At 38.7% G+C, this 27,083-nt stretch overlaps 1 protein-coding gene across 1 annotated transcript; it reads left to right on the top strand.

Annotated features, from left to right (window-relative positions):
• On the top strand, nt 1–27,083 carry LOC114035345 (glutathione S-transferase omega-1-like). Its single transcript, XM_027851425.1, has 6 exons — nt 1–235; nt 465–573; nt 1,764–1,986; nt 12,104–12,205; nt 25,484–25,590; nt 26,745–27,083. Exons 1-6 carry the CDS (start codon nt 202–204, stop codon nt 26,896–26,898), a joined length of 729 nt encoding a protein of 242 aa, XP_027707226.1. The 5' UTR covers nt 1–201; the 3' UTR covers nt 26,899–27,083.

Here is a 27,083-nt window from a genome sequence, read left to right as displayed (position 1 = left end):
TCACCCGCGGTCCGGAGCAAGGAGCAGGCTCCCTCGAGCCCCCGGTATCCGGTTCTCTACCAGCCCCGCCTCCAGCCCCAGATCACCCCGAGGCAACTCCGGAGATTCTGGAGAAGGGAGGGGCCAACCCCTGGTGAAGCCCCATTCCGTCCGTGCAGCGGTAGCAGGCCTGAGAAGCTGCTGCAAGCACCGGGAGACGCAATGTCCGGCGAGTCCGTCCGCAGCCTGGGAAAAGGTGAGTCGCGGGGGGCTGCTCGGGGGCCGCGGGCTGGGCCAGAGGAGCCGCAGCTCCGTTTGGGCCTCCATCGACGGGGCTCCTGTGGCGTTATCCCGGGTGGGCTTGGCCGCTGCCCCTTCCCTTGCGAGCGGAGGCTAGAAGCCGTCCTGCCGCTCTCGGATAGCTTTTCTGGGCCGCGGGAGGCAAGTCGCCTAGGGCGCTCACCGAATGCTGGGGCTTTTTGCAGGCAGCGCTCAGCCCGGCCCAGTGCCGCTGGGAGTCATACGGGTGTACAGCATGAGATTCTGCCCCTTCGCGGAGAGGACCCGGCTCATCCTGAAGGCCAAAGGAATCAAGTGAGCAAGCTCGGGGCGGGGGCTGGGAGCCGGCCGGGGTCCCGGAGCCGGCTTTCTGAACCCTTAGTTAATTGCAGATTCTGTGCCTCTTTTTGGCCAGAGGGCGTTCTTGAAATAAAAGAAACACTGGTGCTATTTCTTGAAGCAGTTTGCAAGGCAATCAACAGACAATCTTTTAATTTTATGAATTGTGATTTGTATTCCACTTACCCATGTACGCTTCTTATTTCTCCTTTCTACGTTACAAACGCCTCGAAGGCCGAACCTAAATCTTATTATTTATCCTTATATCTCACTTTGCTTGGTCCCTAATGCTTTGCATTCGATCCATGCTTTAATCAGTTTCATGTACTACACACCCAATTTTTTTCTTTGGAAAATATTTTCACAACAAACTATTAAGTCATTTGACAATTATTTAATTGTTTTTTTTTCTTTATACCTAAGGGATTAAATCTTCACTTAAATAATTTATTCATTCAACAGACGTTTATTAAGCCCATATTATGTGCCAGTTACTGTGTTAATTACTTAAGGATACAAAGGAGTGACACGAGACCTATAATTTAGGGGTATCAATTTGGCACTTTTGTGGAGGATGGATTGGAAAGGAGAAAGACCAAATGCAAGGAAACATTAAGGGACTATTGCAGTAGTTTAGGTTAGAGGTAATGAGGACCTTCTTGAACTAGGATGGTAGTTGTGGGAGTGGAGAAAAGATTGGAAATATATTAAATATAGAGGTAGAATTGACAAAACTTAGAAAAGAGAAGAGCAATAAAAGATAACTGAGGTTGTAAATCTAGGAGACAGGGCAGGAAGGATGGTGGTTCCTTAAAAAGAGAAATCAGAAAGAAGGGAGGAGGGGCATCTAGGTGGCGCGGTGGATAGAGCACCGGCCCTGGATTTAGGAGTACCTGAGTTCAAATCCGGCCTCAGACACATAACGCTTAATTACCTGTGTGGCCCTGGGCAAGTCACTTAACCCCATTGCCTAGCCAAATTAAAAAAAAAAAAAAGGGAGGGTTTGAAGGAGAAGATAATTCTGTTTTGGACATGTTGAGTTTGAGATGCCCACAGGACATCCACTTGGACATACACCTGTAGGTAGTTGGTAATATGAGACTAGTGATTATCAATATTCAAAATGGTAACTCTTGACATAAGTTTTTTTCCTTATATCTTTCAAGGCATGAGGTCATCAATATTAACTTGAAAAACAAGCCTGAATGGTTCTTTAAGAAACACCCCCTTGGTCTAGTACCAGTTCTGGAGACCAGTAAGGGTCAGTTGATACATGAATCTTCCATCACTTGTGAATACCTGGATGAAGTTTATCCAGAAAGGAGGCTGTTTCCAGAAGATCCGTATGAGAAAGCTTTACAAAAGATGATTTTGGAGTTGTTTTCTAAGGTAATTTTTAAAAAAATCTCTAATCTATTCTTTTTCTCGAAGTTATATTTTTAAATTAATTTATTTTAAACTTAAATACTAAGACTTAAATAAAAAATAAGACAAGGGGAAAAAAAGCATTGCCATGTGCACAGCAGAACATAAGAGGGGATTCAAAATATACAGCAATGGATATCCATTTCAAGAAAGCCTATATAATAAATACTACATACACATTGTGTTCGGAGCTGTCCATCTTTTTTTTGCTTCCTTGTTAATTTTCCTTTGTTCTTTGCTGCGCACTTTTTACTTTGTTCTTTTTTCCCCCCTTCTTCTGCCTCCCCCAGGAAGGCTACAATTAAGTTAAGGGAGGATATATTTGTGTGTGTGTGTGTGTGTGTGTTCATACACACAAGCTTGAATGTATGTATGTACATATACATACATGCATATATAAACACATACATCTATACGCATATACAATTTGTATGCACACATATACAAGCACATATCCATACATATATACATACTTACATATTCATACATATACTTAGATATTTGTAATCATAGTCATATATAGACTATGCGTATGCCTCTATGTAAGACCATGCTATACTTGTTTGTCTTCTTTCTCTGCAGGTGAATAATATCTTCCTTCATAGGTTCAAGTCTTTTCATATTTTTCTAAGTGCACCAGTTCATTGTTTCCAATATCACAACAATATTCCAACCTCATATTGTCTAGTTATTTTAGTCTAAAACAATATCGATTAATATGGCTGATATATAGTGTAGCTTCCATATTTTTCTCTTTTAATTAAATCTATTTTATCTTTAACTTTTTCTGAAATCATGATTACTACCCCTGCTATTTTATCCTAATAAATTCTACTCCTAATCTTTATTTTATGTTTGTGTATATCTCTTATTTCCTATCCCTCCTGCCTCTTCTACTTTATTTTTACCCTCTACCTTGCCCTCCTATTACTTAACCTACCCTCCCCACCAGAGATCCCTCCCTTATCCTCTCCCGCCCATCCTGAAGTCTTTCCCTTATCCCCTCCCCCCCTTTATCCCCTTAGCCTTTTATTTCTTTCTGAATTTAGAAGACTTTTATGCCCTTCGAGATATATATGTCTAGTTCCCTCTTTAACTCATTCCCGATGAGAGTAGGGTTCCAGAACTACCAGCCTCCTCCCTCATCTAGTTCCTCGGTGCCAGTTCTTCCTCCTTCACCTCATTTGTGTGAGATAATTACTCTTTTTACCTTTTCCTAAGTGGTTTGCTTTTTAGTATAGATAGCATCATATTCAACTCTACCCTAATCTTTCTTTTGAACTGCCCAATTACTAATAACAGTCTTAGACATACAGTTTATATTTCCTCATTTAAAAAGTAAACAGTCTTGTAATTGTAATGGTCTTTGATGTTTAGCTTGTGTTTCTCTTGGATCTTATATGTCAAATTTTCTATTGATTTCAGGTCTTTTTGTAACAAAATCCTATAAGTCTGGCAATTCATTGAATATTATCCATTTTTTTTCCATTCAGGAATATGCTTAACTTTGCAGGGTATGATATGTAGTGTTCCAAGACCTGTGGTCTTTAAGTAGCCGCTGTTAGGTTGGTCTTGTATAATTCTAATTATGGCCCCTCCATATTTGAATTGTTTTTTCTTGTTGCTCATAATATTTTCTCCCTGAGCTGGGGGTTTCAGAATCTAGCTATGACCTTCCTGTGGGTTTTCCTCGTAGTTTCTCTTTCAGGTAGTGAAGGCTGGATTTTTTTGTATTTCTACTTTCCTCTACTGTTGGAACACTTCAGGACAGTTTTCTTTAATTATTTCTTGTATTATATCAAGATTCTTTTTTTGATCATAGCTTTCAGGTAGTCCATATATTTCTTATTTTTCTCTTTTTGATCTGTTCTTCAGATCAGTTTTTTTTATGAGATGTTTCACTTTCTCTTCTATTTTTTCATTCTTTTTATTTTGTTTTGTTATTTGTTGGCCTCATAACTTCACTGACATCCACTTGCCCAATTCTAATTTTCAAGGAGTTGTTTTCTTCTTTAAGATTCTGGATCTGGATGACTTTCTTTTCATAATCTTGTTTTTTTGCATTGTTCTTATTTTTTAAAAACTTTTTCCTTAATCTCTCTCATTTTATTTTGAAAGTCTCTTTAAAGTTCTTCTACGAATTCTTTTTGGGCAGGTGACCATTTGACATTATTCTTTGGGGTAGGAGAGGCTTTTTTTTTTTTTGCTTCAGTATCCTCTGAAGATGAACCCTGGTCTTTTCTATTCCCATAGTAACTTCCTATGGTTGGGTTCTTTCTCCTTTGCCTGCTCATTTTAAATTTTTTTATTTTTAACATGTGTTTTTAAAACTTTGGGTTACAAATTTTCTCCCTTCCTCCCTCCCCACCCACCTTCATTGAAAAGGCAAGCATCTTGGTACAGGTTATAGATGTGTAGTCATGCAAGACACTTCCACAGTAGTCCTGTTGTGAAAAACTAAGTATATTTCTCTTCATCCTATCCTACCCCCCATTTATTCTATTCTCTTTTTTGACCCTGTCCCTCCTCAGAAGTGTTTGCTTTTGATTATCCCCTCCCCCAATTTGCCCTCCCCTCTATCAACCCCCTGCTCTCTTGTTCCCTTCCCCCCTTATTTTCCTGTAGGGTAAGATAGATTTCCATACCCCATTGTGTATGTTATTCCCTCCTTAAGTCAAATCCTATGAGAATAAGATTCACTCATTCCCTCTCACCTTCCTGCATTTCCCCTCCACTGTAAAAGCCTTTTCTTGTCTGTTTCATGTGAGATATTTTACCTTATTCTACTTCTCCCTTTCTCCTTCTCCCAGTATAATTCTTTCTCACCCCTTAATTTTATTTTCCAGATATCAGCTCCCTTCATCTTCAACTGACCCTGTGCCCTCTATCTATCTATACATACATATAATTTTTTTCCCTCCCACTACCCTAATACTGGCAAAGGACTCATGAGTTTACAAATATCATCTTTCCCTGCAGGAGTGTAAACAGTTCAACCTTAATAAATCTCTTATGATTTCTCTTTCCTGTTTACCTCTTCCATGTTTCACTTGAGTCTTGTATTTGAAGGTCAGATTTTCTATTCAGCTCTGGTCTTTTCCACAGGAATGCCTGAAAGTCCTCTATTTCATTGAATGATCATTTTTTACCCTGAAGGATTATACTCAGTTTTGCTGGGTAGGTGATTCTAGGTTGTAGTCCTAACTCCTTTGCCCTCCTGAATATCATACTCCAAGCCCTCCAGACCCTTAATGTAGAAGCTGCTAAATCTTGTGTTATCGAGATTGTGTTTCCACAATACTTGAATTGTTTCCTTCTGGCTGCTTGCAATATCTCCTCCTTAACCTGGGAATTCTGGAATTTGGCTACAACATTCCTAGGAGTTTTCCTTTGGGGATCTCTTTCAGGAGGTGATCAGTGGATTCTTTCAATTTCTATTTTGCCCTCTGGTTCTAAAATATCAGGGTAGTTTTCCTTGATAATTTCCTGAAAGATGATGTCTAGGCTCTTTTTTTTTTTTTTGATCATGGCTTTCAGATAGTCCAGTAATTTTTAAGTTCTCTCTCCTGGATCTATTTTCCAGGTCAGGTGTTTTTCCAATGAGATATGTCACATTCTCTTCTATTTTTTCATTCTTTTTGATTAGTGTTACAGTGCCTTGATTTCTCAAATTGTCCCTAGCTTCCAATTTCTCCATTCTAATTTTTAAGGAAGTATTTTCTTCAGTAAGCTTTTGGACTTCCTTTTTCATCTGGACAATTTTGCTTTTTAGGGCATTCTTCTCATTGGCTTTTTGGACCTCTTTTGCCATTTGGGTTAGGCTATTTTTTAAGGTATTATTTTCTTCAGTATTTTTTTGGATCTCCTTTAGCATCACTCTCAGTTTTTCCTTTACTTCTCTTACTCACTTCTCAAGATCCTTTTTGAGCTCTTCCATGGCCTGGGACCAATTCATATTTTTCTTGGAGGCTTTGGATGTAGGAGCTTTGATTTCGTTGTCTTCTTCTGGTTGTATGTTTTGATCTTCTTTGTCATCAAAGTAAGATAATATAATCTGACTCTTTTTGTGCTGCTTGCTCATGATCTCAGCCAATTACTTGAGTTATAAACTCTTTGTTAAGGTAGGGGTCTGTTTCCAGAGTGGAGAATGTACTGTCCCAAGCTTCGGGGGTTTTGTGCAGCTGTTTTCAGAGATACTTCTAGGGTCCTGTAAATTTTCAGTTCTTCCAAGGTGCTATGATCAAGGGCAAGGTGTTTATTCCTTTCCTGGCCTGTGCTCTGGTCTGTAAGTGCTCTTTTCTGTCTAGGAACTATGAGGAGGGTTTCCTCTACACAGCCACTACAAGCTCCACCACGCCAGCCCTCCTCCTCGCCCCAGGACCACCACCCAGAACTTGTGACCCAGATCCAAGCATGAGCAAAGCAAGAGAATCCTGCACCAGCATAGAGAGCCCTGTAATCCCACTCTGATCAGCCACTTGATTCCCCCTCAGTCTGTGGGCCAGAAGCTCAGGAAGCAGCCACTGCCCAGGGTGGCACTCAAGAATGGGGCTGGAATCCCACTGTCTCTCTCTCTCCCTCCTCAGGCACAGACTTTTCCCACTGACCTTCTAAGTTGTCTTTGGCATTTGTGGGTTGAGAAGTCTGGAAACCGCCACCGATGCCCATGATTCAGTCCTCTGAGGCTCGCTCCAGGGTCGCTGCGGCCTGTGGGCCCACACCCGAACTGTGCTCCTCTCCTGCCCAGCACGATATACCTTTCTGATCAACCATCCAGGCTGTGTTTGGCTGGAAATTTGTTTCACTCTGTCTTTTTGTGGATTCTGTTGCTTTAGAATTTGTTTAGAGCTAGTTTTTATAGGTATTTGGAGGGGTTTGGGGGAGAGCTCAAGCAAGTCACTGCTTTTACTCTGCCATCTTGGCTGTGCCCCCCATTTTTTTTTTAATAGCAATTTGTTATTGTGATCACCTCTAGTCCAGGGGTATGGGGGATGGTGTCTATGGCCTTAGATCTTCCTGACCTGGAACAGAAACCAAGAACTCTTCCTTCCTGTAAATGCCCACGGCCAGTGGCATCCCCACCTCCCTGCTTCTGCAATCACGAGGCATGTGCTGGTTCTTTCTCACCCAGGGCTGCATCTCAGCTGCACAGCTGGGTCTGGCATCCCTTACCAGCGAGGTTCCCTCAATCTTCTCCCTCTCAGATGCCAACTCCCCACACTGTCCAGGATGTGAAAATGTCTGTGGCTTGGGACAAGGTTACCTCCCAACCCAGCTAGCCCCAGGGCTCCCTGCTTGCTGTTTCAGCAGAACTAACCGGGAGGTGTTTATACTTCACAAAGACCAAATCTTGTTTTTTTTTGATTTGTGATTTTTCTTCTGATTGTCCCAGGAGGACCACTGTTCTGCCCCAACTTTTGTTTGTTTTTACTGCTCTAGTAAAAATGCCTGAGGCACTATTTTGTCTTGGTTATGGGGAAAATATGGAGAGCTTGGAATTCTCTGACCTACTCTGCTATCTTCCCAAAATCCTCTCCCAATCTATTCTTTCCATATGAATTTACTTTTTCTATTTTTTGAGCCACATCAATGACAGTATTTACTTTTATTTAAAAATACCTGTTACTCTCCTTCCCTGTCACTGTTGAGGAAGAAGAAGAGGAATATATTGAATATTATTCTGAATAGTAGCTAGTATGGAAATTGGTTTCATTTTTGGTATTATGACCATTATTACTGAAGGTAAGAAATCATTAACTGTTATGTGGTCACTCTTTGCAGATAGCAGCCTCAGGTTTTATTTCTGTTGCTCAGCATTTGGGAATACTTTTAGGACAGTCTATTTTATATCTCTTAATGCTTGCATGAATAAAATAAAGAAGAGATCAATGAATTGGGCATGCAACTAAAAAAGCTAGAAAAAGAACAAACTAAAAATCCATAATTAAAAACCAAATTGGAAATCCTGAAAATCAAAGGAGAGATTAAATTGAGAGATTAAATTAAAATTGGAAGTAAGAAAACAATTGAACTAATAAATCAAACTAAGAGCTGGTTTTATGAAAAAAAAAAAAGATAAACCTTTGGTTAATTTGATTAAAAAAAGAAAGAAGAAAACCAAATTACCAGTATCAAAAATGAAAAGGGTGAATTCACTAATGTAGAGGAAATTAAAAAAATAATTAGGAGTTATTTTGCCCAACTGTATGCCAATAAATCTGATGATCTAATATTTATAAAATATATTTACAAAATTTTTTTAAGCATTTGTCTCAGAACTTTTCTAGCAAAATAGGTAACAACAACAACAGTGATAATGGTGACAGTAACATTTGTTTAGTCTTTAAGGTTACCTGGAACCTTTCATAAACATTCTCATTTGATCCTCCCATCGAGCCCATGAGGTAGGAATTACCATTCTCATTTTAGAGATAGGGAAGTTGAGGCTCAGTGTTCTCTGAGGGTGACGTAACTAGCAAATATCTAAGAGGAATCTGAATCCCAGTCTACCTGACTCTTAAGTCCAATGCTCTTCTCCCATGCCACGCTATTGGACATGCTTTATAGTTATGAGCAGTGCCTAAGGCTGTGTTATTATGTGACATCCATTTCAGGCTCATTGCCATGTAGGCCCCATATGTGGTTTCAGGCTCATTTTTTCTCTGATTCTTGATTTTTCTTGTTGAAACCTCTAAGTAACTCCCACATCAATTATAAGCTAGAAGGGGGCTTGCATGGCCCTGGCATTTCTAGTACTTAGGGACAATACCTGAATACCCCTAAGAATTATTTATAAAATATTTACAAAAATGTGAATTGCCCAGATGAACAGAAAAGTAAATAAAATATTTAAAAATTTTTTTTTTAGAAAAATGAATTGAACAAGTCATCAATGAACTCCCTAAGAAAAAATCTCCAGGGTCAGATGGATTTACAAGTGAATTCTACCAAAATTTAAAGAATAAGTAATTCTAATACTGTATAAAATATTTGGAAAAATAGGCAAAGGAGTCCTACCAGATTCTTTTTATGACACAAATATGGTGCTGATACCTAAACCAGGAAGAGCTAAAACAGAAAGAAAATTATACACCAGTTTCCCTAATGAATACTGATGAAAAAATTTTAAAATATCAGCAAAGAGATTGCAGCAATTTATCACCAGGATAATATGCTATGTCCAGGGAGGGATTTTTACCAGGAATGCAGGGTTGGTTCAATATTAGGAAAACTATCAGCATCCTTGACCATATCAATAACAAAACTAATAACAGAAATCATTTGATTATCTCAATAAATGCAGAAAAAGCTTTTTAGCACTCATTCTTATTAAAAACACTAGAGAGCATAGGAATAAATGGAGTTTTCCTTAAAATGATAAGTAGTATCTATCTAAAAACCATTATCAAGCATATGTAATAGGGATAAGTTAGAAGCTTTCCCAGTAAGATCAGGAGTGAAACAAGGATGCCCATTATCACCACTATTTTTTTTTAATATATCTTTCTTTCTTTTTTTTTTTTTGGATGAGGCAATCAGGGTTAAGTGACTTACCCAGGGTCACACAGCTAGTAAGTGTTAAGTGTCTGAGGCCGGATTTGAACTCGGGTCTTCCTGACTCCAATGCTGGTGCTCTGTCCACTGCTCTACCTAGCTGTCCCTATCACCACTATTATTCAATATTGTACTAGAAATGTTAATTTTAGCAGTAAGAAAAGAAAAAGAAATTGAAGAAATTAGAATACGCAATGAGGAAACAAAACTGTCACTCTTTGCAGATGATATGATGGTATACTTAGAGAATCAACTGAAAAACTACTTGAAATAATTAATAACTTTAGCAAAGTTGCATGATGTAAAATAAACTCATAAATCATCAACATTTCTATATATTACTAACAAATCCCAGCAGCAAGAGATAAAAAGAGAAATTCCATTTAAAATAATTGTAGATAATATAAAGTATTTGGGAGTCTACCTGCCAAGACAAACCCAGGAACTATATGAACACAATTGCAAAACACTTTTCACACAAATAAAATCAGATCTAAACAATTGGAAAAATATCAATTCCTCGTGGTGGGCTAAGCTAATGTAATAAAAATGATGATTCTACCTAAATTAATTTACTTATTCAATGCCATACCAATCAAACTACCAAAAATTGTTTTATAGAACTAGAAAAAAATAATAAAATTCATCTGGAAAAATAAAAGATCAAGAATATCAAGGGAATTAATGACCAAAAAAAAAAAATAGCAAAGGAAAGTAGCTTAGCTGTACCGTATCTAAAACTATATTATAAAGCAGCAGTCATCAGAATCATTTGGTACTGCTAAGAAAAAGACTGGTGGATCAGTGAAATAGGCTAGGTACACAAGATACAGTAATAAATGACTATAGTAATCTACTATTTGAGAAAACCCAAACTCCAGCTTCTAGGATTAAGAACTTAGTTTTTGACAAAAGCTGCTGGGAAAACTGGAAAATAGTATGGCAGAAACTAGTCAACAGACTAAGACCAACATCTCACACTGTATACCATGATAAGGTTGAAATGGGTACATGATTTAGACGTAAAGGGTACTACCGTAAATTAGTAGAACAAGGAATAATTTACATCTATCAAGAATGGAAGAATTTATGACTAAGCAAGAAGTAGAGAACATTATGAAATGCAAAATGGATAATTTTGATTACATTAAATTCAGAGGTCTTTGCACAAACAAAACCAATGCAACTAAGATCTGAAGGAAAGCAGAAAGCTAGGAAACAATTTTTGCAGCCGTTGTTTCTGATAAAGACCTCATTTCTAAAATATGTAGAGAACTGAGTCAAACTAATACAAATACAAGTCATTCCCCAAGTGATAAGTGGTCAAAGGATATAATCAGGCAGTTTTCAGCTGAAGAAATTAAAACTATCTATAGTCACATGAAAAAATGCTCTAAATCACTATTGTTTAGAGAAATGCAAATCAAAACAACTCTGAGATACCACCTCACATCTTTCAGATTGGCTAATGTGACAGAAAAGGTAAATGGTAAATGGAGAAAATGTGGAAAAATTGGAATACTAGGTAATAGTATAAAACCGTGTGGCTTGTGAGAGAGATCTTGGAGAGAAAGGGAGAAAAAGTAGCAAGGCAATTGACTGCTTAATTTGACTAGAAATGAAAACTCGATTCCTTATGATTATAAAGACTGTGATTATAAGAAAATCAGTTATGTACGGAGTTATGTACAACACCCTTTTAAAGTCTGCCCCCGCCCCCTAATACTGATAAAATAAGCTTATATCTCCTGGAGCATAGGGATGAATAATACTTTGGAAAGCCTATAAAATAAGTGTAATGTCATAAATTCAGTGTTCAAGAGTAAAACTGAATATCTTCTCTAGTGTCTAGTCACAGCAGAGGTGACCCTAGTTTACCTACTTCAGAGGAGCAAACTGGCAAGTCTTGCTGTGCCTGGATATGGCCCCAATGACAGTCCATCAGTCATACCAGGACTGACCTAAGATTGGAGGCTCATCATCAGACAGTGAGCCTGCCAGGTGATCACATATTTTGGCCACAACAAATTGTGAAGACTGTCTCTTCATGCTTGTGAGGGGCTGTGTCCTTTTGTCAGTGGAGGGCCTTAGTACTCAGGGACTACTCAGACTGACAATAATAATAGCTAACATTTATGTAGAACCTGCTATGTGCCAGGTACTATGCTAAGTGCTTTTCAATTATTATCTCATTTGAGCTTCACAACAACACATGGAGGTGGGTGCTGTTATTATCTCCATTTTACAGATGAGGAAACTGGGGCAAACAGAGGTTAAGTGACTTGCCCAGAGTCATAGAGCTAGTCTAAGTGTCTGAGGTTGAATTTGAACTCAGGTCTTCATGACTCCAGGCCCAGTAGTCTATATACAGTGACCTACCTAACTGCCTCATTATAAATACACAAACAAATAATTAATAGCTTCTTTAAAATATTGACCTAAGAAGGCTCCACTGTTGTTTTAGATGAAGAAGGAAAATAGAGTTATCTTTAAACTAATATATTAAGAATTTCTGTTTTCTTTCTAGATACCACCTTTGTCTAAGGATATTCTTACAGCAGTACAAAACGGGAAAGACTGCACCACTCGTAAAGCAGAACTCTGTAAGGAATTCAGCAAACTGGAAGAGGTAAAGAATATTCATTGCCTTCTCCTGTGTGAGTCACCACATGGTAAAGGATGCATGGGGGCCACCTCAGTCCTTTCTCCACCTTCCTGCACAAGGCTTATTATAGTTTGTTAGACTTTGTTAGGTTCAAAAACTCCCCTGCTTCCCATCTTTCTGTACTGATGTGTTGACACTTGTAGCACCTGGCCCGGCAAATCTGTGCTTGGTCCTGAGAACCCTAGAGCAGGGAGCGTGCCCAGCATAGTCATCTCCTTGCATTCCTGTGCCCCTTGTTATTTTTTCCTAACTAGCCAGTAAGTTAGAATAGTTTGCTAATGAGGCCAGTGGAAATATGGAGCCTGGTAGCCTTGCTTCAGTATTGGACTGTCTTCAAAGGTGAATAATAATAATAACAATTAATATTTATATAGTGCTTTAATTTCTGCCAAGTGTTTTCCATACATTATCTCATTTGAGCCTCACAGCAGCCCTGGGAGGTAGGTACTGTACATATTATCTCCATTTTACAGCTGAGGAAACTGAGGCTAGAGAGTTGAAATGAATTGTCTAACACAGCTAGTAAATATTGTAGGTAAGATCTGAATCCAGGTCTGGACTCCAAATTTAGTATTGTAGGCATTAAGTCACATTGCCTCCAACTAGGAGGAGTTATATTTTTCTTTCCCTTCCCTTTCCTTTTTACTTATTCTATTTTATCTAGGTTCTATGACTAATGAGGTGAAAGATTAAGCAAAGATAATAGTTTCTCCAACAAGTAATTGTATTTAAAAAATATTTTAGAGGCAATGTGCAGATATCAAACTTAAGTAGAAATGGATTCCTCCAGGCCACATATTGACTGAGGAAACCATAGATTAACATTATGTTGTATTGTATTTTTATTTATTTTGTTAAACATTTGCCAATTGCATTTTAATCTGGCTGGGGCTGTACTGGGGAGTTTGACACTTCTGGTGTAGTGAGTGAGAGTTGTTCTTTCAGGGCTTCTTAAACTTTTTCCACTTGACCTTCAGTTCTTTTTTTTTTGTTTTTGTTTTTTTGTTTTTTGGGTGAGGCAATTGGAGTTAAGTGACTTGCCCAGGGTCACACAGCTAGTGAGTGTTATGTGTCTGAGGCTGGATTTGAACTCAGGTCCTCCTGACTCCAGGGCTGGTGCTCTATCCACTACTACCCTGAATACCTTTTTTTTTAAACCTCTTAGATGACTATTATCTAATTCTTAATCCATCCTTCTTATCATAGGATCATAAATTTAGAGCTTAATCTATCTTAAAGGAGGAAAAAACTACCATTTTACAGTTAAGGAAACTTAGGCCCTGAGAGTTGAAATAACTCCTTGCATCTAAAATTGTCCAGTGGGCTGGCTGCCTTTTTCCTTTACAAGTTAACTTCTCTGGAGTGGCACTGTTCTTTCTGACTTCTCACTGGATAATTCTTTGCCATGTGGGAACATTAACACCCAGACTACAAAAAGAGAAACTTAGGCAGAGCTCCAAACCAATAGCACTTTACCAAAGGGACCTGGCCTTGTCTAAATGAAGACCTTCCTCCCAGTCTGAGATGTCCCTGGTCACCAGGACCTGTTCTTATAGGGTTTGATACCTGAACATTCTAGAGAGGCTACACAAAATACAGAAATCCATTGGTTGATAGACCTTGCTTTGAGGGCCAAATATGGTCCATCAGCTAGAAATGGTATGTCAGCAGAGGGGTCCCAGGTCGGGTAAAGCATGTAATATCTCCACTGATGGAAGGGTTCCTTCTCATATTGAGGAAGAGGAGATGGTACAAGTCATACATAGATACCAGAAACAAGTCGAGGGACTTTCTGTTAACTACGCCACCTGTGCTTGGCTTGGTCATTTGGAATTTGAGCAAAATAAGATGGAGATATCTTTGTCAGCATTCTCATGGTTACTCAAGCTTTATGGCTGGTAAAGAAGTAGTGAATATGAGGCCTGTTAGAGAGGCCTTCTCCTATTTTGTCTGATTTTTCCCATGTGATTTGTCTATTTTGTCCAGTTATTCCTTTATGATTTGTGTAAAATATGGATTAGTATATATTTATTCTTATACTTATTATTAGATGAATGACTAAATATGTATTATTAGATGAATGTGTCACTTAATAAAATAATTTCTGATAATCATTACCCCTTATGGAATCACTCTGAACTGATTAATACTGATTAGAATTTGAGTAGGGGTCCAAAAATGAATTATCTCTCACAACTGTGGGGATGATTATTTTTCCTTTATTTGAGTTGAAGCCTTGCCCCACACCTTCTTATTCTTTCTCATTTTGCTTGCGTGTAATACTCCTTAATCTGTCAGTGACACTTCCCTTAAGAAAACCACCAACTCTCATACAATTTTTTTTCCTTCTTATTTTTTTTTTTCCTTAGACAAGTTCTGGTTTTAATCTCTTTCCTTTTTTTTTTTTTTTAAATTTTAAAACAAGTAGAGCCTGGTCAGGTTAGCTCTTTAAAATCCTAGCTGTCATTTTCATTTACATGATTCTGGCATCCATAGATGTTTTATGGTAATATTATACCAAAGAAAATTTAACCTGTTTTATCTGTTGTCCATTCACTGATTCAGTAAATAGAAATTAAGCAACTTGAACAGTGATAGAATGGAGGTTGAAAGTCATGAAGTTTATCACTCAGGCCTGTATATAAGAAGAAAAATTAGTTAACTCCTTTTTCTTGTAGTGGAATTGATGGAACCATAGAATACCCATTGCCAACCACCTTAGACTTAAGTAGTTGTCACCAACATGATGTAAGAGTTGCAATCCTAGGCATTAGTCTAACATGGGCTTAAATGTGGTTTCTGTCCATTGACCCATTAGTGATCATTGGAATCAGGGTATAAGCAATGTCTAGGCTTGGTAACTTCTCTTGGTTAGAATTCTTTGTCTCATCCATCATTCTGAATGTTTGTGTTACTCTAGTAGGATTCAGAGGTGATGGGCCTCTCATTAGAAATAGGTTAAACTAGTCATTATCTCCCATTTTAGATCCATCTGTGCTTTTTCCTTTCCATTAAATTTTGTTTTAATGCAATACAATATGATGCTGTCTTAATCGTTTATATTAGCAAAGCTTTGAATTCTCCTAGAGAAATTAATAATCCAGGTCCTGAAATCAGATATTTTTTGACACTTCTTACTAATGAACAACTCATCTGGACTCAATCTGTCTCTTCTTTTTTTTTTACAAGACATCATCGTCTTTAACTCCTCATTGGCTTCTACCATGCCTGAATGAAAGTTACCTGTATTTCAGAGAATGAATGCCGTTTTTTGGCTCTGATTTTCGTCATCTCCTATGAACCTAGAAGGAGCTGTCACTTGTCCTGCTGTGTAGTCCAGTGATTAGCCTTTGGTTTTGTGCTTGTTTGGGGACTTTGTGCTTTTAATAAGAATTTACCTCTTAAGGGACAAAGCTTTTTTCCTCTTCAACAATTATAATGGTTAACATTTAAAGTATACCTACACTTCCTACTCAGTTCATTCCAATGAGTATTCACAGAATTTCCTAGACTCTTCAACCCCCTAGGAAGTAAAAGCTGCTGGCTTTGAAGTTGTCACACAGGATGAAAATGAAGATGACAAGAGGGCAGCTGTAAAAGTTGCAGAAGTGATTGACTGAAGTAGAATCTTTTGCTTCTTTCCTGAATTCCACTTTCAAAATTTTTCACAGTATAAAGAGCGGTGATTGTGGAGTCAGGAGATCTGGGTTCAGATCCTGCCTCTGATGCTTACTCCCCATCCATAAAATGAAGGAGTTAGACTAGATGGCTTTTGAGCTTCCAGCTCCAGATGGGCTTAGTTACTGTCTCTGTGCAGATGACTTAACAGATTTCTCTATCCAGCCCCAGTCCCCTACCACCAGTTGCCAGATGGACATTTTAAATCAGATGTCCTATGGACATTTCAAATTCCACATGTCCAAGAAACAGAACTCATCTTCCTCTCCCCTCTTCCAAACTTTCCTTTCTGTCAGAGGCACTATCATTCTTCTAGTTTCCCAGGTTCATAACCTAAGTTTTGTCCTTGACAACTTGTTCCCCCCACCCAAATATGCACTTACCACATCTTGTCATTTCTACCTCTTCACCATCTCTCTCCCTGCCTCCAGTCTCTCCCTTGGCCAGCCCATCCTCCACACAGTTGCCAAAGTTGATTTTCCTTAGATGAAGATCTGACCTCCTGAACTCAGTGAATTGCAGTGGCTTCCTATTGCTTCTAGGATAAAAGATAAACTCCTCTGTTTAGCTTTTAAAACCCTTTACAACCTGTCTACAACCTGTCTTTCCAGCCTTATTATACATTGCTGTCCTGTCTGCAGTCTTTGATCCAGCTAAATTGACCTCTCTGTTCCTCATAGCTCATTCCCATCTCCCATCTCCATGACTTTGCACTGGCCATCCCCCATGCCTGGAATCTACTCCCTCCTCATCTCTACCCAACAGAATTACTTTAGGAAGCAGCTCAAATACAATACCATCTTCTTTATGAAACCTTTCCCAATTTCCCTTAACAGCAAGTGCTCTCCTCCCTAACAATCTTGAATTTATTTTCTTTATTCTATATAGGCTTATATATGTACTGTCTCCCTGCCCATTAGAATGTCAACTCTTTTGAGAGTAAGGCTTGTTTCATTACTTGTATTTGTATCTTCACCACATAGCACAGGCCCTGGCATGTAATAGGTGCTTTAAAAGTGCTTCTTAATGAATTGATTGGTAGATCTAGGTTTGATAAGATATATTTTTGTTTATTGTACAGGAAAACAACAGCTAAAATCAACCATCTAGCATTTATTATGATGTGCCAGGCACAGTGCTGATATAACTTACTACCTGTGTAACCTCAGGCAAATCATTTAAACCACCTGGGTCTGTTTCCTTAACTATAAAGTGAAGCTGTTGGATAATCAATCTCAAAGGATCCTTTTATCTTTTAGATCTGTGATTTTATGCCCTTTGCTTCTCACCTCTGCTGTCCACAAGGGGGAGCCTTTAACTCCATGAGTAATGTATCTGTCTTTACTTTTCAATGTCTGGTGCCCAGTGCATGGAATCTCTTGATAAAGGGGCCCCTTACCAGCATATGTGCAGAAGGATGGATGGTGTGAATAGTGCTCCACCTCGCTTTGTCCTCCACTTCCTTTTCAGTTCCACCTGCTTCACTGCAATTATCTTGTTACCTTTAACCACAGGGTAATAGCTTTATGAGGGGCAAGGTAAGCAGAAAGCTTAACTGGATTGTCCTAACAATAGAAGTGTTTTGACTTCCAGCCCCTTGCCTGATTCACCAGATCCTTTGTTGATGAATCAAAGATTGTGCTAATCCTTTCAAACCTGTAAGATTTAACCAGGCTGAGATTAAGAAATAGGAACCTCAGTTCCCCTAAGGACTAGAAGTAAAGATAGGTTTCTAATTCCCAATAAGCTCTCTAGTTTCTAATTGGACATTCCTCCCACCCCATCCCACACTCCCATCACTTGTTTTACCAGCCTGCTTCTTTGGTAATACCTAGGTACTTCGAAAGGGGCTGGTGACTGAATAATTTAATAATAATAACTTCACATTTCTTTAACTCTTTAAGGTTTTCCAAGAATTTTCCTCAAAAGTTTGTGAAGTATGTAGTGTACCTCTTCTGGCAAGCTGTCCCTTAGCCCATCACCTGGTTTTATTTAGTAACAACCTTTCCCTCAACCTAACGTTATGTAGCACATTATTTTATAACTCTCTAATGTAGTTATTATGCACACTCTATGGTTTTTTATAGCGGTCTGTGTCTTAACTCTCTACTGCACTGTAAGCTCCCTGAGAACAGATATCATAACTAAAATTTATAATCCTTTCTTCCCCCTCCCCCTATTATGTATAGTAGACAATTAATAATGGAATGGAAGTGCATTTCACTTGAATTAAATTATTCCATTGAATGAGAGACAAAAGACAGAGAGGGGAGAGAAAAGAAAAAGAAAAACAATTTTCATAATCTGAGACAGAAGACAGCCATTCCATGGATGCCCTGGAGTCAGTGCGGAATGGATGGGAGATAAGAATCTGCCACTCCCTAAGTCAGTTTAGGTTCCCTCTTTCTATAGTATGAGTGTCTTCTCGTCTAGATTCTCCTCTTCTCATGCCCACAGACAATTTATTTGTTCTGCTTCAGCTAGAAGGGCAGATTGGAGGGAGGGAGGCCATTGTTGGTTTTCCCAGCATTCCTGGTCAACTCATCAGCTCTCTTCGCTTTGGTTTCTTTGCATTTTCTCCTTCCTCACCGTGAAGCAGGAAGAAGCAGTTATGTAGTGGGCTGATCCTCTTCTCAAATGATCACAGCGTGGTGGGTCTGAAGAAGTCCTTCCAAGAATTTTTACCCAATCGGTTTTCTTGCCAGATTTCGTTCTCTTGTATTTGAGTAGAAGTCCTTATTCCTGTCTCTTTCTTATACAGCCCTTTGGCTGGCTATAGAGGAGACGAAAATCTGCCTTCAGTAATTTCTATAGCAACCATCTTAATCCACATACTTTGTGATATACATTCTTTTAAAGAGCCTTTAGGTCCTTTCTACCTACAACTGTTTAAAGATAGTGAAAAAGTACTTTATGTACTATTTAAGAAATTTTCAAGGGTAAGGTGTGACTGTAGGATTTTACCTTATAGGTTTTTGGAATTAGTATTTTTCCGTTATTTCAGCTGATTATTGTGGGTACATATATGTGCATGCATATACCATATATAGGATCCTATATGTGTACACCTATATAATATGTTTGCCATGTGTACAGGATTATATATGTTATATACACATACATATGTATATACATAGTGTAAATTGGAAATAATAATCAGAGTGAAGGCAGTGGAGGTGACTGGGAAAGGCGTTTTCCAGAAGGTGGGATTTGAGCTTAGTCTTTAAGGAAGCCAGGAGGTGGAGGTGAGGAAGCACAGCATTACAGGCATCAGGGGCAATCAGTGAAAAGGCATGGGGTCGGGGCAGCTAGGTGGCGCAGTGGATAGAGCACCGGCCCTGAAGTCAGGAGGACATGAGTTCAAATCTGGCCTCAGACCAAACATTTGACACTTACTGGCTGTGTGACCCTGGGCAAGTCATTTAACCCCAGTTGCCTCACTAAAAAAAAGAAGGCATGGGATCAGGAGATAAGAGTGTCATGTGAGGAAGGCAAGAAGTTTGGTGTCCCTGATCATAGCATATATGGAGAGGAATAAAGTATAAGAAGACTGGAAACGTGTGAAAAGCTAAACAAATTTTACATTTAATGATGGTGAACACTCCAGTTTACTGAAAAGAGGGGACAAGTTCAGACCTAAGCTTTAAGATCACTTTGCTGGCTGAGTGGAGGATGGTCTGTATTAGGGATAGACTTGAGGCAGGAAAGCCAATGAGAAGACTACAGTAGTCCAGGGGTGAGGTGATGAGTGGTAACTTAGGTAAGAGTGGTGGCTATTTCAAAGGAGAGAAGGGAACATTTATGAGAGATACTGTGAAGGAAAAAGCAAGACTTGCTAAAAAATTGGATATGTGGGGTAAGTCCAAGTAAGGAGTTGAGTATGACATAATGATTGCAAGCCTAGATGACTTGGAGGATGATGGTACCCTTCACAACAATAGGAAAGTTCAGAAGAAGGGAAGGTTTTGGAGGAAAGACAGTAAGTTCTGTTTCAGACATCTTGAGTTTGAGATTTCTATGGGACATACAGTTCAGGATGTGTCCAGTAAGTAGTTATTGGTGTAAGCTTGGAGGTCAGGAGAGAGGTTAGGACTGGATAAAGAGATCTAGGGATCATTAGCTTAGAGATGACCATTGAGTCCAAGAGACCTGATGAGATCGCCAATTGAGAGAGTACAGAAAAAGAAAAGAAGACTCAGGACAGTCCCTGGGGGAGGGGGGCAGCCACATTTAGTGGGTGTGACCTAGTTGAAGATCCAGCAAAGGAGACTGAGAAGGAGCAGTCAGACAGGTAGGAGCAGAATCAGAAGAGAAAAGTGTCATGAAAACCTGGAGAGGAAGGAGTATCACATAGAAGAGGCAAAGTGACAAAGAGGGCAAGAAGGGCGAGGATTGAAAATAGTCCATTAGAGTTGGCAGTTCATTAGTTAGATAATTAGTAACTCTGGATAGAGCAGCTTGTTCAGTTGAATGATGAGGTCAGAAGCCAGATAGTGAGAGGAGAGGAAGAGGAGGCACTCAGTGTGAATGGTTTCCTTGAGGAGTTTAGCCATGAAAGGGAGGAGACGTATCTTCACTCGGGCTCTTAACAAGTATCCCTTAGGTCAGATTAACTATTTAAAATCCTGGATGCCCATCTTTTACGTGATTCTGGCACGGATAGGTGATTTATGGTACCTTTGTGCCAAAGGATGTTTAACCTGTTTTATCTATCATTCATTCAACAAACAGAGCAAGTTAAACAGTTTGCATTTTTAAGGGGAAGAATTTGGACTGAAAACCATAGAGTTTCTTATTCATGGGATCACAGGTTTAGAGCTGGAAGGAATCTTAGTAATCATTGAATCGAATCCCCTCATTTTACAGGTGAGGAAACAGACTGGGATTCAATGACTTGCCCACATTCCCATAGCTAGTAAGTGTCTCAGGTAGGATTCACATACAGATCATCTGGACTCCAATTTCATTATCGTCCACTATGACATTCTGCCTCGTATTAGACTTCTCAGCAGAAAGATTAGTTAACTCCATGGCATGATTATCAATTATTAAGTAACCTAGGTCTGAGTAGTTGTTCACACCCTAATTTGAAGGTCTCACACTGAGATATTTGTTTAACATAGGTTTAATTGTCTGTTGACGTTTTGATGATGAACTAGGATAACCAACCAGTGTCTAAACCTGGTAACTTCTCTTAGTGAGTTGGAATTTTCTGACCCATCATTCTGACTGTCAGTATTGTTAGTTTAGTAGAATTCTGAGATATTGGACTTCGTTAGTGATAAGTTATTTGATGATATAGTAATAGTATCATCCATTTTATAGATAAATAAATATTCTAAGATATCAAATGACTTCCCTATGGTTGTACAGTGAGTACTTATTGAAGCTAGGATAGGAACTGAGGTCTCCTAATTACAAAAAGTCTAGTATCCTTTTTCCATTATACCAGTTGACTTTCATTTTACAAAATACATTTTCACTTTGCCAATGAATTTCTCATAGAATTACTTTATAAATAGCAAGTTCTGGTAGAGCTTTTAAACATGATTCTTTTAATAGTCAACTTTTTTTTGTAATTCAATAATTATGGAGCATAGTAGGTTAGAGTTTATAAGACGAAGGTTCAGAACTCACTCTTTCTTTCCTTCTTCCTTCCCTCTCCATCCCCCAGCAATGTATTGAGCCATTTGTGGCTGCCTTTTGGATCTGACCATACAACCAGTTCTAAATCTGCCTAACTTTATTATTAATCTAGCCCACATCTTTCCCTCTTGTCTGCAGAACAGCATAGAAGATTTTGTCAAATATTTTGTTAAGTCCAGGTAGACTGTATCTGTGATATTCTCCTGTCAAAAAATGAGGTTAGACTTGAGTGGTGTGTTCTTTATGAAGTTTTGCTTGCTCTTTATGAGCATGGCTTCCTCTTCCAAATGTTCACTCACTATCTTTTTCATAATCCATTCCAGATTTTGGCCAGGAATTTAAATCAAACTCACAGAACTGTGTAGTCTGCAGACTCCATTCTTTTTTCAAAACTGGGGAAATGTTTGCCTTTTCTAATACTGTGGAAAGAAAAAGTGCCCCATTATGGAGTTCATCTGGGCCTTTTGACTTAAACTTATCAAGGACAGTTGGATGCCCTCTGTCCTTATTTATCTTGAATATTAATTCCATGCTACTTGTTTTTATTCTCTGTTTTCCAGTTCAAAGAGCATTCTTTTTGATAGAGAAAACAAGCAAAATAAGAGTTGAGCAGCTTTGTTTTATTTCTTTTATCATTCCATCTATCCCAAGAGAGGGTCCTGTACTCTCTTTCACACACTTTAAAATAATTCCTTTTTTGTATTTATCTTTCCTTGCCAACCTCAATTGATCTAAAAGCTTTAGCATTCTTCACATTATACTCATTATGTCATACTCTATGTCTATTTTTCATTACCTGTTATTTTTTTTTTTGGTAAGGGCAGTTGGGGTTAAGTGACTTGCCCAGAGTCACATAGCTAGTGAGTGTTATGTGTCTGAGGCAGAGTTTGAACTCAGGTCCTCCTGACTCCAGGGCCAGTGCTTTATCCACTGTGCCACCTAGCTGCCCCCCATTACCTGTTCTTGCTGTCATCTTTTATACATGTCTTGTTAAGATATAGTTGGTAGATGAGTTCCCTGTACAACTTTTCTTCCTCATCAGAATTATGTTGGCTTCTTCAGAATTTCTTTCCCAAGAATTTCTTGTCCCTTCTAGCCAGACTTGCCTGTAGAATTAGCCCATAAGTTTCTTAAAAATTTTTTTTATAAGCATTTATTATCACTCCCTTTCACTTCTCCCTCAGTTGAACAATTTTAAGAAATGAAAAATAAAACCCTCATAACAAATATGCATAGTGCAGCAAAAACAATTTCCCACGTTGGCCATATCAAAAAATGCGTGTCTCTCATTCTGTATTTTTCAGTCCTCTAGATTCATGGTTTATCATTGCATTAATCAGAGTTTTAAAGTCTTTCAAAGTTACTACTTAGTCATATCATATAAAACAGAATATATTATACATCTATACATAGAATATATTGTTATAAACATTCATATGTTGTCATAAACAACATTTTGTTAGATTGTGTTTTCTAATCCATACTGATACCATATTCCCTTTTATGAGGGATTTCATGCTATGACTGTTAATTGTGTATTTCCCTCTCTCCTGTGTTCTTGTACTTTTTCCTTTCTTTGTTCCAGCTTTCCACTTTATAAATAAAAAGGTGGTAAAAGAGAAAGAGTTTGTCTGACAATTGTGATCTGTCAAGGAAAATGGCCTATTTCTTCTCTGTTGTGCCTCTTTTCTTTCCATTGCCTGACCCCTAATTCCTGGTTTTTACTCTCCTTGATCCTTCCACCATGATTAAATACTCCCTATTTCATGTGCTTATGTTATATGGAAATCATTTTTTTCTCCTTTTTCCTTCTTTCCCAGTATAATCTTCTGTCCCTCCCATTTTTGTCTTTTACTGAGGCCATCAAAACAGAACAAAACCACCCATGGGCCATCTGTCATATTGACCTTTCTCTATGGCCCTTAAGGTTATTAGTATTGGAAGAATGCATTTGTTTCTTACCTCCCCACTACCAACCATTAGCATATAACAATTCTTCCCCATATACTCCCTTCCATTTAAACAAATATGTGTATTTTTCTGTGTTTCTCTTTGCTGCTACATTTCCATTTCACAGTATCTACTCAATTCTGGCTGTTTCATGATGAATGTTTAGAAATTCTCTATTTCCTTAATGGTCCATTTTTCCCCCTGTGAGATTATACTTCAATTTTTATATTTTGTAAGCTCTTTTGCATTTTGGAATACTATATTCCAGATTCTCTTCTTCTTTATAATAAGTGACAAGTGTCAAATCTTATATGATCCTAACTTGAACTCTTGATTTTTTTTTTTCTTTTTTGTTAGGCCATTGGAGTTAAGTGACTTGCCCAGGGTCACACAGCTATTAAGTGTCAAGTGTTTGGTCTGAGGTCGGATTTGAACTCAGGTCCTCCTGACTCCAGAGCCGATGCTCTCTATCCATTGTGCCACCTAGTTGCCCCCAAGGTTTTTTTTTAATGGTCATGCTTTTTAGATAGTCTAATAATTTTTAGATCATCTCTCCTTGACCTGTTTTCCAGGTTTTTATTATTACATTTCTTATATTTTCTGTTTTTCAATCTTTTGATTTTGTTTTAATATTTCTTATTGTCTCATATAGTCATTTTCCCTTTGGCCCTATTCTAATTTTCATTGCATTCAGTTTTGGGGTAAGGTTTTCCACCATCTGATCTAAAGTATCAGTTCTGTTTGCCTTATTTCCTCCCTAGCTCTTATATTTTGTACCTCGTTTCATTTTTTCCAGGTACACTTGTAGTTTTTTTTTTTTGTTGTTGTTTTTGTTTTTGTTTCTGTTTTTTGGCAAGGCAATAGGGGTTAAGTGACTTGCCCAGGGTCGCATAGCTAGTGAGTTTTATGTGTCTGAGGCTGGATCTGAACTCAGGTCCTCCTGACTCCAAGGCCAGAGCTCTACCTACTGCGCCACCTAGCTGCCCCCGACACTTGTAGTTCTTGTGGCCAGATTCTCTCCACTTGTTGTGGGAGTGCTTTGTTTTTCAGGGTTTACCTTCTGTGCATCTATTAGTCCAAGGTATTTCCTTGCAGTATTTGCTGTTTTCCTCGGTTTTCTTGTTTCAGCAAATTCTAGGTTGGGAGCCTGTGCTTGGGTAATGAATGCATTGCTGCTATACTCCTGAGTGGCCTGGGCAGACCCTGCCTAGTCCTAAGTGTGTTGGCCAGGATTAGGCTCCTTCTTCCAGGGATTCTATGGATCCTGGAGAGTTGGGTTTTGCCAGGGGCCCCAGAGCCGACCCCTGAGTTAGGCTCTGCCAGATGCCTTTCTCCCTGCTCTTGGACTCTGGGCTCCTGTCATGGGGCTTCACAGTCTCTCTGGGCTTGTCTTTGCCTGGGGCTCCCTGATGGTCTTGGGGCTACGCTGGCACTGCTTGGCTGAAGCTTTCTACCCATCCCGGTTTGCCTATTTCAGTGTTCCTATAGCATTCTAGTTGGTGAATGCATTGTCGGACTCGATTGGAGGAGTCTCCAGGTGATTCTCCTTAATTCTTTAAAAGTGGCTTCATTTTTATGCTTTGTTGCATGGTCAAAAGTGGAGAGTGTAGGCTGTCATTTATAGGTCACATTTATGGAAATCAGACCACCCTTGTAGTTCAGGATGTCAAAGTGTCTTTGGTGATGCAGCCAAGTCAAATTCAACATTAACCAGCTGCTCTTAACTCCTTAGAACTTTTGGTATTTTTTACTGTGATTTAAACTATCCCCTCAGTTTGGCACCTGCTTATCAAGAGCTTGTCCTGTTCATTTAAATTGCTCAGATTAGGCACAGAGAGAGCAGCATGTAAGCACATGTAACTGAAAGCAGCCTGGGAGGACTGGTCCCACCAATGCTTCTGCCATCTTATAGGGATCATAACATGTACGTAAAAAAACCCTGAAATTTTGTTCTGTCCACTTTTTCAGGTTCTTACCCGGCAGAAGACAATGTTCTTTGGTGGAAACTCTGTATCTATGATTGATTACCTAATCTGGCCCTGGTTTGAACGGTTGGAATCATATGAGATAGCTGAGTAAGTTATCTGACTGCTTTCTGCGGTAAACTTCCTGATAAATACAGCCTTATTATTGTTGGAATAGTGTATTACTTTTTTATTCTTTAGATTTTTGTGGTCTGTGATAGTCATCTGTTTTTGAAATAACTTTATAACAAACTTTAAGAACAAAACTCAACATAATTTCAAAGCTATTTGCCATAAAACACCAGGGTAAAAATAACAATTTGTCATTCCTTTATTAAACCCCTCCAGTTTGTTCAATTATCTATTCATGTATACATAAGAACCAACTTTAAAAATAAGATACTGCTGTATTAAATATAAGTGAATTGTTCTGCCACTTACCAAAGGCCAAGCTATACCCAGATTTCTGCTTTACTCCTTGAATGTGTTCTTGTAGGTCTGTGTGTCCAATTATCTCTTGATGGTTTTCCAGGTCTAAGGTTTGTTTGTTTTTTATACAATACCGACTTGGCCCTGATTGCTTAAGGTAGTCTAAAAGCTGTAGCACACTTTGGCAGCCACTTGGTTTTTTTCTTCCTCTCTGGTCTCATGGAGTTTACTTGCTAAAATACAGTCTACTACTGTACATTTCATTCAAGTATCACAATACCAGGACTCTTTAATGTGCAAGAAATATCTCACTAGCAAGCATAAGATTGGTATGGAAGGTCATCATAAAGAGTGGTTAGTAGAAAGTGAGCACCCTTACAGCAATACTCAGAGTACCCAGTTTATTTATTCAGGCAGGTGAATAACTGAATAATTGATTCCTGCCAAGAGCAGCCAGGGCAACTTGCAATTCCAGTGATGAAGAATCTTTCCTTTAGATTCATGGGGCTTGGGAAATCTAGCAATGCTTCTGCAGTGTAACAGCTTTTCCTTGGGGCACGGAATACCAGCTGGCTTTAGTCTTTTGATGCCCCCCTCAATGTCAGCCTCCTTTGAAGTAGAAGGATTAGGTATAATATCTATGTGGTTGTTTTAATGTCTGTTTCTTAAATTAAAAAAAAAAAGTGCCTCACGTCCTTTGAACCTAAAGCTAGGTTCTGTAGAGGTGAATTGGAAGAAAAACAAAATAAAACTTCAAAATAAACACATTAGTAGATGTTAATGTTTCCTGGCACCTCCCTCTTTGTGCTGCTTATGCTTCTGTTTCTGTTGTACAGCTGCGTGGACCACACGCCTGCTCTGAAGTTGTGGGTCACCACCATGAAGAAGGACCCCACAGTTGAAGCTCTCCTCATTGATGTGAAGACATATAAAGGCTTCTTTGATCTCTATTTTCAGAATGATCCTGCTGCCTTTGACTATGGGCTGTGAGGTGGTGTGTTGGAGCACCAGCTGTAGAATCTATTGCTTTACCATTGGATGTTTCCAACATATCCATATAGCAAAATAATAGTGTTTGAGCTTGTCTAAGGGCTGATAATGCTTATTTTTTAAGAAGCTCTCAATAAAAATCTTAAAATGTCCTAAATGAAATAAAACAATTTATTTTCTCCCCA

This window comes from Vombatus ursinus, unplaced genomic scaffold (assembly GCF_900497805.2).
Source record: "Vombatus ursinus unplaced genomic scaffold, bare-nosed wombat genome assembly UNPS02009205.1, whole genome shotgun sequence".
Lineage (NCBI taxonomy): Eukaryota > Metazoa > Chordata > Mammalia > Diprotodontia > Vombatidae > Vombatus > Vombatus ursinus.
Note: the sequence above shows the minus strand (reverse complement) of the source record. Positions and strands in the feature narration are given on the sequence as shown.

Excerpts from the sequence above, each read along its gene's own strand:
- LOC114035345 (XM_027851425.1), top strand. The coding sequence starts at position 202 with ATGTCCGGCGAGTCCGTCCGCAGCCTGGGAAAAG. Across the intron at positions 574-1,763 it reads CTGAAGGCCAAAGGAATCAA|GCATGAGGTCATCAATATTA; the intron begins GTGAGCAAGCTC and ends ATATCTTTCAAG. Across the intron at positions 25,591-26,744 it reads GAATCATATGAGATAGCTGA|CTGCGTGGACCACACGCCTG; the intron begins GTAAGTTATCTG and ends TCTGTTGTACAG.